The sequence below is a fragment of the Salvelinus alpinus genome, chromosome 31 (assembly GCF_045679555.1).
Source record: "Salvelinus alpinus chromosome 31, SLU_Salpinus.1, whole genome shotgun sequence".
Classification (NCBI taxonomy): domain Eukaryota; kingdom Metazoa; phylum Chordata; class Actinopteri; order Salmoniformes; family Salmonidae; genus Salvelinus; species Salvelinus alpinus.
The window spans coordinates 31,387,970-31,401,790 of NC_092116.1; the positions used below are offsets into that span (position 1 = coordinate 31,387,970).

Consider the following 13,821-nt stretch of genomic DNA (forward strand, 5'->3'; position numbering starts at 1 on the left):
GGGGAAGATGCCAGAGCTAAGGACGATGTTAAAGAGTTTTAGTATAGCCAATTGGAATTTGTTGTCTGTATATTTGATCATTTCATTAAGGATACCATCAACACCACTGGCCTTTTTGGGTTGGAGGGTTTTTATTTTGTCCTGTAACTCGTTCAAGGTAATTGGAGAATCCATTGGGTTCTGGTAGTCTTTAATAGTTGATTCAAGGATTTGTATTTGATCATGTATATGTTTTTGCTCTTTATTCTTTGTTATAGAGCCAAAAAGATTGGAGAAGTGGTTTACCCATACATCTCCATTTTGGATAGATAGTTCTTCGTGTTGTTGTTTGTTTAGTGTTTTCCAATTTTCCCAGAAGTGGCTTTAGAGTCTATGGATTGTTCAATTACATTGAGCTGATTTCTGACGTGCTGTTCCTTCTTTTTCCGTAGTGTATTTCTGTATTGTTTTAGTGATTCACCATAGTGAAGGCGTAGACTCAGGTTTTCCGGGTCTCTATGTTTTTGGTTGGACAGGTTTCTCAATTTATTTCTTAGATTTTTGCATTCGTCATCAAACCATTTGTCATTGTTGTTCATTTTCTTCGGTTTTCTATTTGATATTTTTAGGTTTGATAGGGAAGCGGAGAGGTCAAATATACTGTTAAGATTTTCTACTGCCAAGTTTACACCTTCACTATTGCAGTGGAACGTTTTACCCAGGAAGGTGTCTAAAAGGGATTGAATTTGCTGTTGTCTAATTGTTTTTTGGTAGGTTTCCAAACTGCATTCCTTCCATCTATAGCATTTCTTAATGTTACTCAGTTCCTTTGGCTTTGATGCCTCATGATTGAGTATTGCTCTGTTCAAGTAGACTGTGATTTTGCTGTGGTCTGATAGGGGTGTCAGTGGGCTGACTGTGAACGCTCTGAGAGACTCTGGGTTGAGGTCAGTGATAAAGTAGTCTACAGTGCTACTGCCAAGAGATGAGCTATAGGTGAACCTACCATAGGAGTCCCCTCGAAGCCTACCATTGACTATGTACATACCCAGCGTGCGACAGAGCTGCAGGAGTTGTGACCCGTTTTTGTTGGTTATGTTGTCATAGTTGTGCCTAGGGGGGCATATGGGGGAGGGAATGCTGTCACCTCCATGTAGGTGTTTGTCCCCCTGTGTGCTGAGGGTGTCAGGTTCTTGTCCAGTTCTGGCATTTAGGTCGCCACAGACTAATACATGTCCCTGGGCCTGGAAATGATTGATTTCCTCATTCAGGATGGAGAAGCTGTCTTCATTAAAGTATGGGGATTCTAGTGGGGGGATATAGGTAGCACACAGGAGGACATTTTTCTCTGTTAAGATAATTTCCTTTTGAATTTCTAGCCAAATGTAAAATGTTCCTGTTTTGATTAATTTAATGGAGTGAGTTAGGTCTGCTCTATACCAAATTAGCATTCCCCCTGAGTCCCTTCCCTGTTTCACACCTGGTAGTTTGGTGGATGGGACTACCAGTTCTCTGTAACCTAGAGGGCAACCAGTGGGTCCGTCTCCTCTGTACCAGGTTTCTTGCAGGATGACAATGTCTGCATTACCGATTTCTTTGGTGAAGTCCGGGTTCCTGCTCTTTAGGCCAAAGGCAGATGACCTCAGGCCTTGGATATTCCAGGATGATATAGTGAAGGCTTTTTGTTCCATGAAGTGTCCAATGTTGTTGGCCGTGTGGTTTGGCCTCAGGCCAGTAAGTGTGAGCAGAGCCTGCTGAGCATCTGGTACATGCCGTTGGCTTGGGCGAGTGTAAGAGTGGGGGTTGGGCCTGTTTGCCCGCTCACTACCTGGGCGTATGTGTGACTTCCATGTTGATGCCCTCTTTGCGGGGGTGGGGTGCATGGGGTGGGCAGGAGTGGCATGGGTCTGATCTGAGGGGGCCTAAATTGGGTGTGGGCATGGTTGATGTGGGGGGGTGTTGATTGGTTGGGGTGGGGGTGTGTTTGGGGGTGCTGTGGTCTGGATGTAGGTCCTCTTGGCGTGGGTCCTCTATGTGGAGGTCCAGGGGGGGGTCCTGAAGGTCTTGGAGGGTGTCTCGCTGGTCTGGGTGGGGTGTCTATTGATCTGTTGCTCCTGTGTGAAGTGTTGGGGCTGCGTTTGAGAGCGATGTCCTTTAGAGTCCGGGCAAAGGTGGGCACTGCTGCCTTGTAGAGGTGGACCTGGTCATAGAGGCTGTTCAAGTCCAGGGTGGAGTGGTGGGCCAGGAAAACATTTGGTTTTGAGGCACAGTCACGGTTCTCTGTCTCTCTCATTTCTATCTCATTCTCTCTGTCTTTCTATCTCTGACATAATGTCATTATAGAATAGTAAATAAAAAGATATTGTCAAATATGTTAACAATTATTTACCTGGTTAAATAAAAGTCAAACTGTCTGTCTTTTATTTATATTTTTCTGTCTTAACCCTCTCTCTCTCCCCGTCTCTCTCTCTCTTCCCCCGTCTCTCTCTCTCTTCCCCCGTCTCTCTCTCTCTTCCCCCGTCTCTCTCTCTCTTCCCCCGTCTCTCTCTCTCTTCCCCGTCTCTCTCTCTCTTCCCCCGTCTCTCTCTCTCTTCCCCGTCTCTCTCTCTCTTCCCCCGTCTCTCTCTCTCTTCCCCCGTCTCTCTCTCTCTTCCCCCGTCTCTCTCTCTCTTCCCCCGTCTCTTTCTCTCTTACCCCGTCTCTCTCTCTCTTCCCCCGTCTCTCTCTCTTACCCCGTCTCTCTCTCTTCCCCCGTCTCTCTCTCTTCCCCCGTCTCTCTCTCTTCCCCCGTCTCTCTCTCTTCCCCCGTCTCTCTCTCTTCCCCCCGTCTCTCTCTCGCTCTTCCCCCGTCTCTCTCTCGCTCTTCCCCCGTCTCTCTCTCGCTCTTCCCCCGTCTCTCTCTCGCTCTTCCCCCGTCTCTCTCTCGCTCTCCCCCGTCTCTCTCTCGCTCTCCCCCGTCTCTCTCTCGCTCTCCCCCGTCTCTCTCTCGCTCTCCCCCGTCTCTCTCTCGCTCTCCCCCGTCTCTCTCTCGCTCTCCCCCTCTCTCTCTCTTCCCCCCTCTCTCTCTCTTCCCCCCTCTCTCTCTCTCACTCCCACTCTTGCTCTCTCCCCCGTCTCTGGCTCTCTCCCCGTCTCTCTTTCTCTCCCCGTCTCTCGCTCTCTCCCCCCCGTCTCTCGCTCTCTCTCTCCCCCGTCTCTCGCTCTCTCTCTCCCCCGTCTCTCGCTCTCTCTCTCCCCCGTCTCTCGCTCTCTCTCTCCCCCGTCTCTCGCTCTCTCTCTCCCCCGTCTCTCGCTCCCCCGTCTCTCTTCCGCCTTCTCTCCAGGTTCTTCGTGGTGGAGGACCATATTCTCCACACTACCCAGGGCTTGGTGAACAGGGCTTATGTAGAAGAGCTGTGGGAGCTAGCACTGTCCAAGACCATCGCTGCCCTGCGCACACACTCCGTAAGACACACACACACACGTCTCTCTCCCGTAAGGTATCAGCGTGTGCACACTCAGTAAGACGCCCTCAGTGAGACTCCCTCCCTCAGTGAGACTCCCTCCCTCAGTGAGACTCCCTCCCTCAGTGAGACTCCCCCCCCTCTCAGTGAGACTCCCCCCCTCTCAGTGAGACTCCCCCCCTCTCAGTGAGACTCCCCCCCCTCTCAGTGAGACTCCCCCCCCTCTCAGTGAGACTCCCCCCCCTCTCAGTGAGACCCCCCCCCTCTCAGTGAGACTCCCCCCCCTCTCAGTGAGACTCCCCCCCCTCTCAGTGAGACTCCCCCCCCTCTCAGTGAGACTCCCCCCCTCTCAGTGAGACTCCCCCCCCTCTCAGTGAGACTCCCCCCCCCTCTCAGTGAGACTCCCCCCCCTCTCAGTGAGACTCCCCCCCCTCTCAGTGAGACCCCCCCCCTCTCAGTGAGACTCCCCCCCCTCTCAGTGAGACTCCCCCCTCAGTGAGACTCCCCCCTCAGTGAGACTCCCCCCTCAGTGAGACCCTCAGTGAGACTCCCCCCTCAGTGAGACTCCCCCCTCAGTGAGACTCCCCCCTCAGTGAGACTCCCCCCTCAGTGAGACTCCCCCCCCTCAGTGAGACTCCCCCCCCTCAGTGAGACTCCCCCCTCCCTCAGTGAGACTCCCCCCTCCCTCAGTGAGACTCCCCCCTCCCTCAGTGAGACTCCCCCCTCCCTCAGTGAGACTCCCCCCTCCCTCAGTGAGACCCCCCCTGTAAGACACTAAAGCCTAGTTTATACGCTACATTCATACACATGGAAGAACTACAAGTAACTACGCAAAATGATGTTGCATAGCAAAACACAGTTCACATCTCCACGGATCACCATTTTGCATAGCTACTTGAGTTAGGCGTAACCCCCCCTCCTCTTCTCCCCCCCGCCCCACCCAGTCGTACTGCACTGACCCAGACCTGGTGTTGGATCTGAAGAATCTCATTGTGCTGCTGGCAGACACACTGCAGGTTAGTGTGTTTGTCTGGATACTGTGTGTTTAATATCTAACATGTTGTATCTCTGCGCCTAGAGGTTAGACCATGAAGCTCACTTACATTACCCTCCTGTCTCCTTCCCTCCTGTCTCCTTCCCTCCTGTCTCCTTCTCTCCTGTCTCCTTCTCTCCTGTCTCCTTCTCTCCTGTCTCCTTCTCTCCTGTCTCCTTCTCTCCTGTCTCCTTCTCTCCTGTCTCCTTCTCTCCTGTCTCCTTCCCTCCTGTCTCCTTCCCTCCTGTCTCCTTCTCTCCTGTCTCCTTCTCTCCTGTCTCCTTCTCTCCTGTCTCCTTCCCTCCTGTCTCCTTCTCTCCTGTCTCCTTCTCTCCTGTCTCCTTCTCTCCTGTCTCCTTCCCTCCTGTCTCCTTCCCTCCTGTCTCCTTCCCTCCTGTCTCCTTCTCTCCTGTCTCCTTCTCTCCTGTCTCCTTCCCTCCTGTCTCCTTCCCTCCTGTCTCCTTCCCTCCTGTCTCCTTCCCTCCTGTCTCCTTCTCTCCTGTCTCCTTCCCTCCTGTCTCCTTCTCTCCTGTCTCCTTCTCTCCTGTCTCCTTCTCTCCTGTCTCCTTCTCTCCTGTCTCCTTCCCTCCTGTCTCCTTCTCTCCCGTCTCCTTCCCTCCCGTCTCCTTCCCTCCCGTCTCCTTCCCTCCCGTCTCCTTCCCTCCCGTCTCCTTCCCTCCCGTCTCCTTCCCTCCCGTCTCCTTCCCTCCCGTCTCCTTCCCTCCCGTCTCCTTCCCTCCCGTCTCCTTCCCTCCCGTCTCCTTCTCTCCCGTCTCCTTCTCTCCCGTCTCCTTCCCTCCCGTCTCCTTCCCTCCCGTCTCCTTCCCTCCCGTCTCCTTCCCTCCCGTCTCCTTCCCTCCCGTCTCCTTCTCTCCCGTCTCCTTCTCTCCCGTCTCCTTCTCTCCCGTCTCCTTCTCTCCCGTCTCCTTCTCTCCCGTCTCCTCCTTGTCATCCCTCGTTCCAGGGCTATGGGTTCCCAGTGTCTCAGCTGTTTGATATGATGTTTGAGATGAGAGAGCAGTATGGAGAGATATTACTGAAGAAATGGAACCTCACGTTCAGGTAACACACACACACACACACACACACACACACACACACACACACACACACACACACACACACACACACACACACACACACACCTCCCAGTTCCACTCTGTGTCACATGACCTCTGACTTGTTAGACAACCTCTGACTTCTTCCTCTTTCCTTCCTGTGTTGTCTGCTGTGCGTGTGTTGTCTGCTGTGCGTGTGTTGTCTGCTGTGTGTATGTGTTGTCTGCTGTGTGTGTGTTGTCTGCTGTGTGTGTGTTGTCTGCTGTGTGTGTGTTGTCTGCTGTGTGTGTGTTGTCTGCTGTGTGTATGTGTTGTCTGCTGTGTGTATGTGTTGTCTGCTGTGTGTATGTGTTGTCTGCTGTGCGTGTGTTGTCTGCTGTGCGTGTGTTGTCTGCTGTGCGTGTGTTGTCTGCTGTGCGTGTGTTGTCTGCTGTGTGCGTGTGTTGTCTGCTGTGTGCGTGTGTTGTCTGCTGTGTGTGTGTGTTGTCTGCTGTGCGTGTGTTGTCTGCTGTGCGTGTGTTGTCTGCTGTGCGTGTGTTGTCTGCTGTGCGTGTGTTGTCTGCTGTGCGTGTGTTGTCTGCTGTGCGTGTGTTGTCTGCTGTGCGTGTGTTGTCTGCTGTGTGTATGTGTTGTCTGCTGTGCGTGTGTTGTCTGCTGTGTGCGTGTGTTGTCTGCTGTGTGTGTGTTGTCTGCTGTGCGTGTGTTGTCTGCTGTGCGTGTGTTGTCTGCTGTGCGTGTGTTGTCTGCTGTGTGCGTGTGTTGTCTGCTGTGCGTGTGTTGTCTGCTGTGCGTGTGTTGTCTGCTGTGCGTGTGTTGTCTGCTGTGCGTGTGTTGTCTGCTGTGTGTATGTGTTGTCTGCTGTGCGTGTGTTGTCTGCTGTGCGTGTGTTGTGTGTGTGTTGTCTGCTGTGTGCGTGTGTTGTCTGCTGTGTGCGTGTGTTGTCTGCTGTGTGCGTGTGTTGTCTGCTGTGTGCGTGTGTTGTCTGCTGTGTGCGTGTGTTGTCTGCTGTGCGTGTGTTGTCTGCTGTGCGTGTGTTGTCTGCTGTGCGTGTGTTGTCTGCTGTGCGTGTGTGTTGTCTGCTGTGCGTGTGTGTTGTCTGCTGTGCGTGTGTTGTCTGCTGTGCGTGTGTGTTGTCTGCTGTGCGTGTGTGTTGTCTGCTGTGTGTTGTCTGCTGTGTGTTGTCTGCTGTGTGTTGTCTGCTGTGTGTGTGTGTGTTGTCTTGTGTGTGCTGTGTGTTGTCTGGTGTGTGTTGTGTGTGTGTGTGCTGTGTGTTGTCTGCTGTGTGTTGTGTGTGCTGTGTGTGTGTCTGCTGTGTGTGTGTGTTGTCTGCTGTGTGCGTGTGTTGTCTGCTGTGTGCGTGTGTTGTCTGCTGTGTGCGTGTGTTGTCTGCTGTGTGCGTGTGTTGTCTGCTGTGCGTGTGTTGTCTGCTGTGCGTGTGTTGTCTGCTGTGCGTGTGTTGTCTGCTGTGTGTGTGTTGTCTGCTGTGTGTGTGTTGTCTGCTGTGTGTTGTCTGCTGTGCGTGTGTTGTCTGCTGTGCGTGTGTTGTCTGCTGTGCGTGTGTTGTCTGCTGTGCGTGTGTTGTCTGCTGTGTGCGTGTGTTGTCTGCTGTGTGTTGTCTGCTGTGTGTTGTCTGCTGTGTGTTGTCTGCTGTGTGTGTGTGTGTTGTCTGGTGTGTGTTGTGTGTGCTGTGTGTTGTGTGCTGTGTGTTGTCTGCTGTGTGTTGTGTGTGCTGTGTGTGTGTCTGCTGTGTGTGTGTGTGTTGTCTGCTGTGTGTTGTCTGCTGTGTGTTGTCTGCTGTGTGTTGTCTGCTGTGTGTGTGCTGTGTGTGTGTGTGTTGTCTGCTGTGTTGGCTAGAGGTCGTTGGTGTGTCGTTTGGTTGTGGGAATGTTATGGTGGAGATGTTTTACGACAGGGGAGGGAAGGTCAAACTTCCTCTGCTACAGAGGAGGCACGAGAGGTGATAATGTCCCTGGCAAGACAGATGGGGGGGTGTGTTAGTCGTACTGTGTGTGTGACGACCCCCCTGGGTAGTTGAACCATTGTTACTGCAGTTCATTCTTACTAAATGCCAGAGGGACATTCAATACACTGTAAAACAACACAGAACCCCCACACACACATACAGACACACATACAGACACAGAGAGACACACACACAGAGAGACACACACACAGAGAGACACACACACAGAGAGACACACACACAGAGAGACACGCACAGAGAGACACGCACAGAGAGACACGCACAGAGACACACGCACAGAGACACACGCACAGAGAGACACACACAGAGAGACACGCACAGAGAGACACGCACAGAGAGACACGCACAGAGAGACACACACAGAGAGACACACACACAGAGAGACACGCACACAGAGAGACACGCACACAGAGAGACACGCACAGAGAGAGACACGCACAGAGAGAGACACGCACAGAGAGACACGCACAGAGAGACACACGCACAGAGAGACACGCACAGAGAGACACGCACAGAGACACACGCACAGAGAGACACGCACAGAGAGACACACGCACAGAGAGACACGCACAGAGAGACACACACAGAGAGACACACACACAGAGAGACACACACACAGAGAGACACACACACAGAGAGACACGCACACAGAGAGACACGCACACAGAGAGACACGCACACAGAGAGACACGCACACAGAGAGACACGCACACAGAGAGACACGCACACAGAGAGACACGCACACAGAGAGACACGCACACAGAGAGACACGCACACAGAGAGACACGCACAGAGAGACACGCACAGAGAGACACGCACAGAGAGACACGCACAGAGAGACACGCACAGAGAGACACGCACAGAGAGACACGCACAGAGAGACACGCACAGAGAGACACGCACGGACAGACACGCACGGACAGAGACGCACGGACGCACGGACGGACGGACGGACGGACGGACGGACGGACGGACGGACGGACGGACGGACACACGACACACGACACACAGGCGCACACAGGCGCACACACGCACACAGGCGCACACAGGCGCACACACGCACACAGGCGCACACACGCACACAGGCGCACACACGCACACAGGCGCACACACGCACACACGCACACAGGCGCAGGCACGCACACACGCACACACAGGCGCACACACACACACACACAGGCGCACACACACACACACACACACAGACACACACACACAGACACACACACACACACACACAGGCACACACACACACACACACACAGGCACACAGACACAGACATACACACAGACACACACACACACACACACACACACACACCACAGAAATGTCACTTCTATTGTGGAATAACACACAACTAGGGTTCAAAGCCTCTCTCTCTCTGGAACACTGTTCGGAATGTGGGAACCTTGGAGCGTCGCTCTCAGCATTCTGGGAAGACTCCAGAGGGGAGCAGGAAGCCCGCAGTCGCACTCCCCCAGCCAGCAGTGTGTCTAACCCCCAGTGGCCTCAGTTCCCAGTACTTGATCCCCGTGAAAGCCGCGCTGGCACGCGCCTCGAGTTCAGAGAGGGCCTCGGAATCTCACTGAACCCAGACGGAGCATCGGCTGGAGAGAAGGAGACATGTAGGGATGACGAGGAGAGAGATGAATAAGTGTGCCCCTTGTGTTAATCGTTCTTCTCATCCCTGTCTCCAGGCAGGTGTTGGACCAGGATAACTTTAGTCCCATCCCCGTGGCAACAGAGGAGGAATACAGACAGTTCACTTCCCAGTTCCCCTTCCAAGATCCTGAACTGGACAAGGTACTGACGAAGGGGGTGGGCTTTTCGCAGGGACACACAGATTTATTTTGAGACAGCCGTTTTATTTGCTAAAATGTGTCCCGTTACCTGGCTATTAAAAGGGACAGGCTTCTATTTGAGACTCTGCGTTTAATTGAAGTTTTACGGTATGTAATTAAACCCTGTATAATGAGTGAATTAGTTGATTGAATTGTGTTACGTCTGGGCTGGAACCAAAGCCTGCACAAACCTGTAAACTCGCTAGGACATTGTGACTTTTGTTTGACGCTCGTCTGTAAACCCCTTTGACCTCTCCCTCTCTCCTCCGTAGCTTCCGTTCCCTAAGAAGCTTCCGTTCTCTGAGTTTGTTCCTCAGGTCTACTCTCAGCTCAAAGAGTTCGTCTACGCCTGCCTCAAGTATTATGAAGATCTGCACCTCAGGTACACACACACACACACACACGCACGCACGCACGCACGCACGCACGCACGCACGCACGCACGCACGCACGCACGCACGCACACACGCACGCACGCACGCACGCACGCACGCACGCACGCACGCACGCACGCACGCACGCACGCACGCACGCACGCACGCACGCACGCACGCACGCACGCACGCACGCACGCACGTACGCACGCACGCACGCGTACACACGCACACACGCGTACACACGTACACACACACACGTACACTCACTCACTCACGTACACTCACTCACTCACTCACTCACTTACACACGCACACACTCACTCACTCACTTACACACGCACACACACGTACACACGTACACACACGTACACACGTACACACACGTACACACACGTACACACACGTACACACACGTACACACGTACACACACGTACACACGTACACACACGTACACACGTACACACACGTACACACGTACACACACGTACACACACGTACACACGTACACACACGTACACACGTACACACACGTACACACGTACACACACGTACACACGTACACACACGTACACACACACACACTCATACACACACACACGCGCACACACACACACACACACATACACACATAGAAACGCAGCAAAAAAAGAAACGTCCCATTTTCAGGACCCTGTCTTTCAAAGATAATTCGTAAAAATCCAAATAACTTCACAGATCTTCATTGTAAAGGGTTTAAACACTGTTTCCCATGCTTGTTCAATGACCCAAAAACAATTCATGAACATGCGCCTGTGGTCGTTAAGACAGTAACAGCTTACAGACGGTAGGCAATTAAGGTCACAGTTATGAAAACTTAGGACACTAAAAAGGCCTTTCTACTGACTCTGAAAAACACCAAAAGAAAGATGCCCAGGGTCCCTGCTCATCTGCATGAACGTGACTTAGGCATGCTGCAAGGAGGCATGAGGACTGCAGATGTGGCCAAGGCAATAAATTGCAATGTCTGTACTGTGAGATTCCTAAGACAGCGCTACAGGGAGACAGGACGGACAGCTGATCGTCCTCACAGTGACAGACCACGTGTAACAACACCTGCACAGGATCGGTACATCCGAACATCACACCTGCGGGACAGGTACAGGATGGCAACAACAACTGCCCGAGTTACACCAGGAACGCACAATCCCTCCATCAGTGCTCAGACTTTCCGCAATAGGCTGAGAGAGGCTGGACTGAGGGCTTGTAGGACTGTTGTAAGGCAGGTCCTCACCAGACATCACCGGCAACAACGTCGCCTATGGGCACAAACCCACCGTCGCTGAACCAGACAGGACTGGCAAAAAGTGCTCTTCACTGACGAGTCGCGGTTTTGTCTCACCAGGGGTGATGGTCGGATTCGCGTTTATCGTCGAAGGAATGAGCGTTACACCGAGGCCTGTATTCTGGAGTGGGATCGATTTGGAGGTGGAGGGTCCGTCATAGTCTGGGGCGGTGTGTCACAGCATCATCGGACTGAGCTTGTTGTCATTGCAGGCAATCTCAACGCTTTGCGTTACAGAAGACATCCTCCTCCCTCATGTGGTACCCTTCCTGCAGGCTCATCCTGACATGACCCTCCAGCATGACAATGCCACCAGCCATACTGGATCGTTCTGTGCGTGATTTCCTGCAAGACAGGAATGTCCGTGTTCTGCCATGGCCAGGGAAGAGCCCGGCTCTCAATCCCATTGAGCACGTCTGGGACCTGTTGGATCGGAGGGTGAGGGCTAGGGCCATTCCCCCCAGAAATGTCCGGGAACTTGCAGGTGTCTTGGTGGAAGAGTGGGGTAACATCTCACAGCAAGAACTGGCAAATCTGGTGCAGTCCATGAGGAGGAGATGCACTGCAGTACTTAATGCAGCTGGTGGCCACACCAGATACTAACTGTTACTTTTGATTTTGAACCCCCCCCTTTGTTCAGGGACACATTATTCAATTTCTGTTACTCATATGTCTGTGGAACTTGTTCAGTTTATGTCTCAGTTGTTGAATCTTGTTATGTTCATACACATATTTACATATTTATATGTTAAGTTTGCTGAAAATAAACGCAGTTGACAGTGAGAGGACGTTTCTTTTTTTGCCGAGTTTACACACCCACACACACACACACACACACACACACACACACACACACACACACACACACACACACACACACACACATCTGAAATATGGCTTCTTTGCAACTCTGCCTAGAAGGCCAGCATCCCGGAGTCGCCTCTTCACTGTTGACTGGTTTTTCCAGGTACTATTTAATGAAGCTGCCAGTTGAGGACTTGTGAGACGTCTGTTTCTCAAACTAGACACTAATGTACTTGTCCTCTTGCTCAGTTGTGCACCGGGGCCTCCCACTCCTCTTTCTATTCTGGTTAGAGCCAGTTTGTGCTGTTCTGTGAAGGGAGTAGTACACAGCGTTGTACGAGATCTTCAGTTTCTTGGCAATTTCTCGCATGGATTAGCCCTCATTTCTCAGAACAAGAATAGACTGACGAGTTTCAGAAGAAAGTTCTTTGTTTCTGGCCATTTTGAGCCTGTAATCGAACCCACAAATGCTGATGCTCCAGATACTCAACTAGTATTGCTTCTTTAATCAGAACAACAGTTTTCAGCTGTGCTAACATAATTGCAAAAGGGTTTTCTAATAATCAATTAGCCTTTTAAAATGATAAACTTGGATTAGCTAACACAACGTGCCGTTGGAACACAGGAGTGATGGTTGCTGATAATGGGCCTCTGTACGCCTATGTAGATATTTCATAAAAAATCAGCCGTTTCCAGCTACAATAGTCATTTACAACATTAACAATGTCTACACTGTATTTCTGATGATTTTGATGTTATTTTAATGGACAATAAAAGTGGTTTTCTTTCAAAAACAAGGACATTTCTATGTGACCCCAAACTTTTGAACGGTAGCACACACACACACACACACACACACACACACACACACATATATATACACTTGTTGTCACTTACTTTCACTCCTTCCCCCCCTCTCCACTCCACCCCCATCTCCTCTCCAGCCTTCCGCTCCAGCCCTCCACTCCATCCCCCCTCTCCTCTCCAGCCCCCCCATCTCCTCTCCAGCCCCCCCCATCTCCTCTCCAGCCCCCCCATCTCCTCTCCAGCCCCCCCATCTCCTCTCCAGCCCCCCCATCTCCTCTCCAGCCCCCCCATCTCCTCTCCACCTCCCCCCTCTCTGTGACCTGTTCAAGCCAAATCACCGGGTCGTTATGGTGATGAGGAGAAGGATTTCATTTGTCTGACTGTTCTGAAAGGTCAGCTAGACGATTATAGAGCGAGTGATTATGCCAGAATTGAGTTTAGTTCAAGGTCTGTGGTTCTGGCTACTATTTCTCTGGATTCCTTTCCAACCCCTAGGGGCGTGGCTACAATATGATGTGGTTTTGTTGACTGTGGGGGCGTGGCTACAATATGATGTGGTTTTGTTGACTGTGTGGGGGGGTGTGGCTACAATATGTGGTTTTGTTGACTGTGTGTGGGGGCATGGCTACAATATGATGTGGTTTTGTTTGCTGTGTGTGGGGGCGTGGCTACAATATGATGTGGTTTTGTTGACTGTGTGGGTGTGGCTACAGTATGATGTGGTTTTGTTGACTGTGTGGGGGCGTGGCTACAATATGCGGTTTTGTTGACTGTGTGTGGGGGCGTGGCTACAGTATGATGTGGTTTTGTTGACTGTGTGTAGGGGGGCGTGGCTACAATATGATGTGGTTTCGTTGAGATTTTAAATATGCGGCTAACGGTGAAAACGGTTGGAGAAGGAACCAAATCATCAGCTTTTATGGAGTTCCATTTAGACTCTCTGATAGATAAAGATGTGGCATTCTGAACATCTCTTCAGTTATTGAACGACGCTAGAGAATGTTGACATCTTGCCAGAGAGTATATTTCTGGAGTGGAGTGTTTTTTAACGTAGCATCCTCCCTCCAATGGGATTATCTATTGGATTGCACTGATTATATGGAATCTGATAGCGTGTGTGTGTGTGTGTGTGTGTGTGTGTGTGTGTGTGTGTGTGTGTGTGTGTGTGTGTG

The 13,821-nt window shown here is 51.7% G+C and overlaps 1 protein-coding gene across 3 annotated transcripts in view; it reads left to right on the forward strand.

The window, feature by feature from the left end:
• The window catches only part of exoc6b (exocyst complex component 6B), a 209,576-nt gene that overhangs the window by 94,819 nt on the left and 100,936 nt on the right, over positions 1 to 13,821 (forward strand). For all 3 annotated transcript variants that reach the window (XM_071379107.1, XM_071379109.1, XM_071379108.1), the window contains exons 11-15: positions 3,303 to 3,423; positions 4,367 to 4,438; positions 5,420 to 5,517; positions 9,196 to 9,301; positions 9,612 to 9,721. In XM_071379107.1, coding sequence (XP_071235208.1) covers positions 3,303 to 3,423; positions 4,367 to 4,438; positions 5,420 to 5,517; positions 9,196 to 9,301; positions 9,612 to 9,721 — 507 coding nt within the window. The remainder of the gene's footprint in view (positions 1 to 3,302; positions 3,424 to 4,366; positions 4,439 to 5,419; positions 5,518 to 9,195; positions 9,302 to 9,611; positions 9,722 to 13,821) is intronic.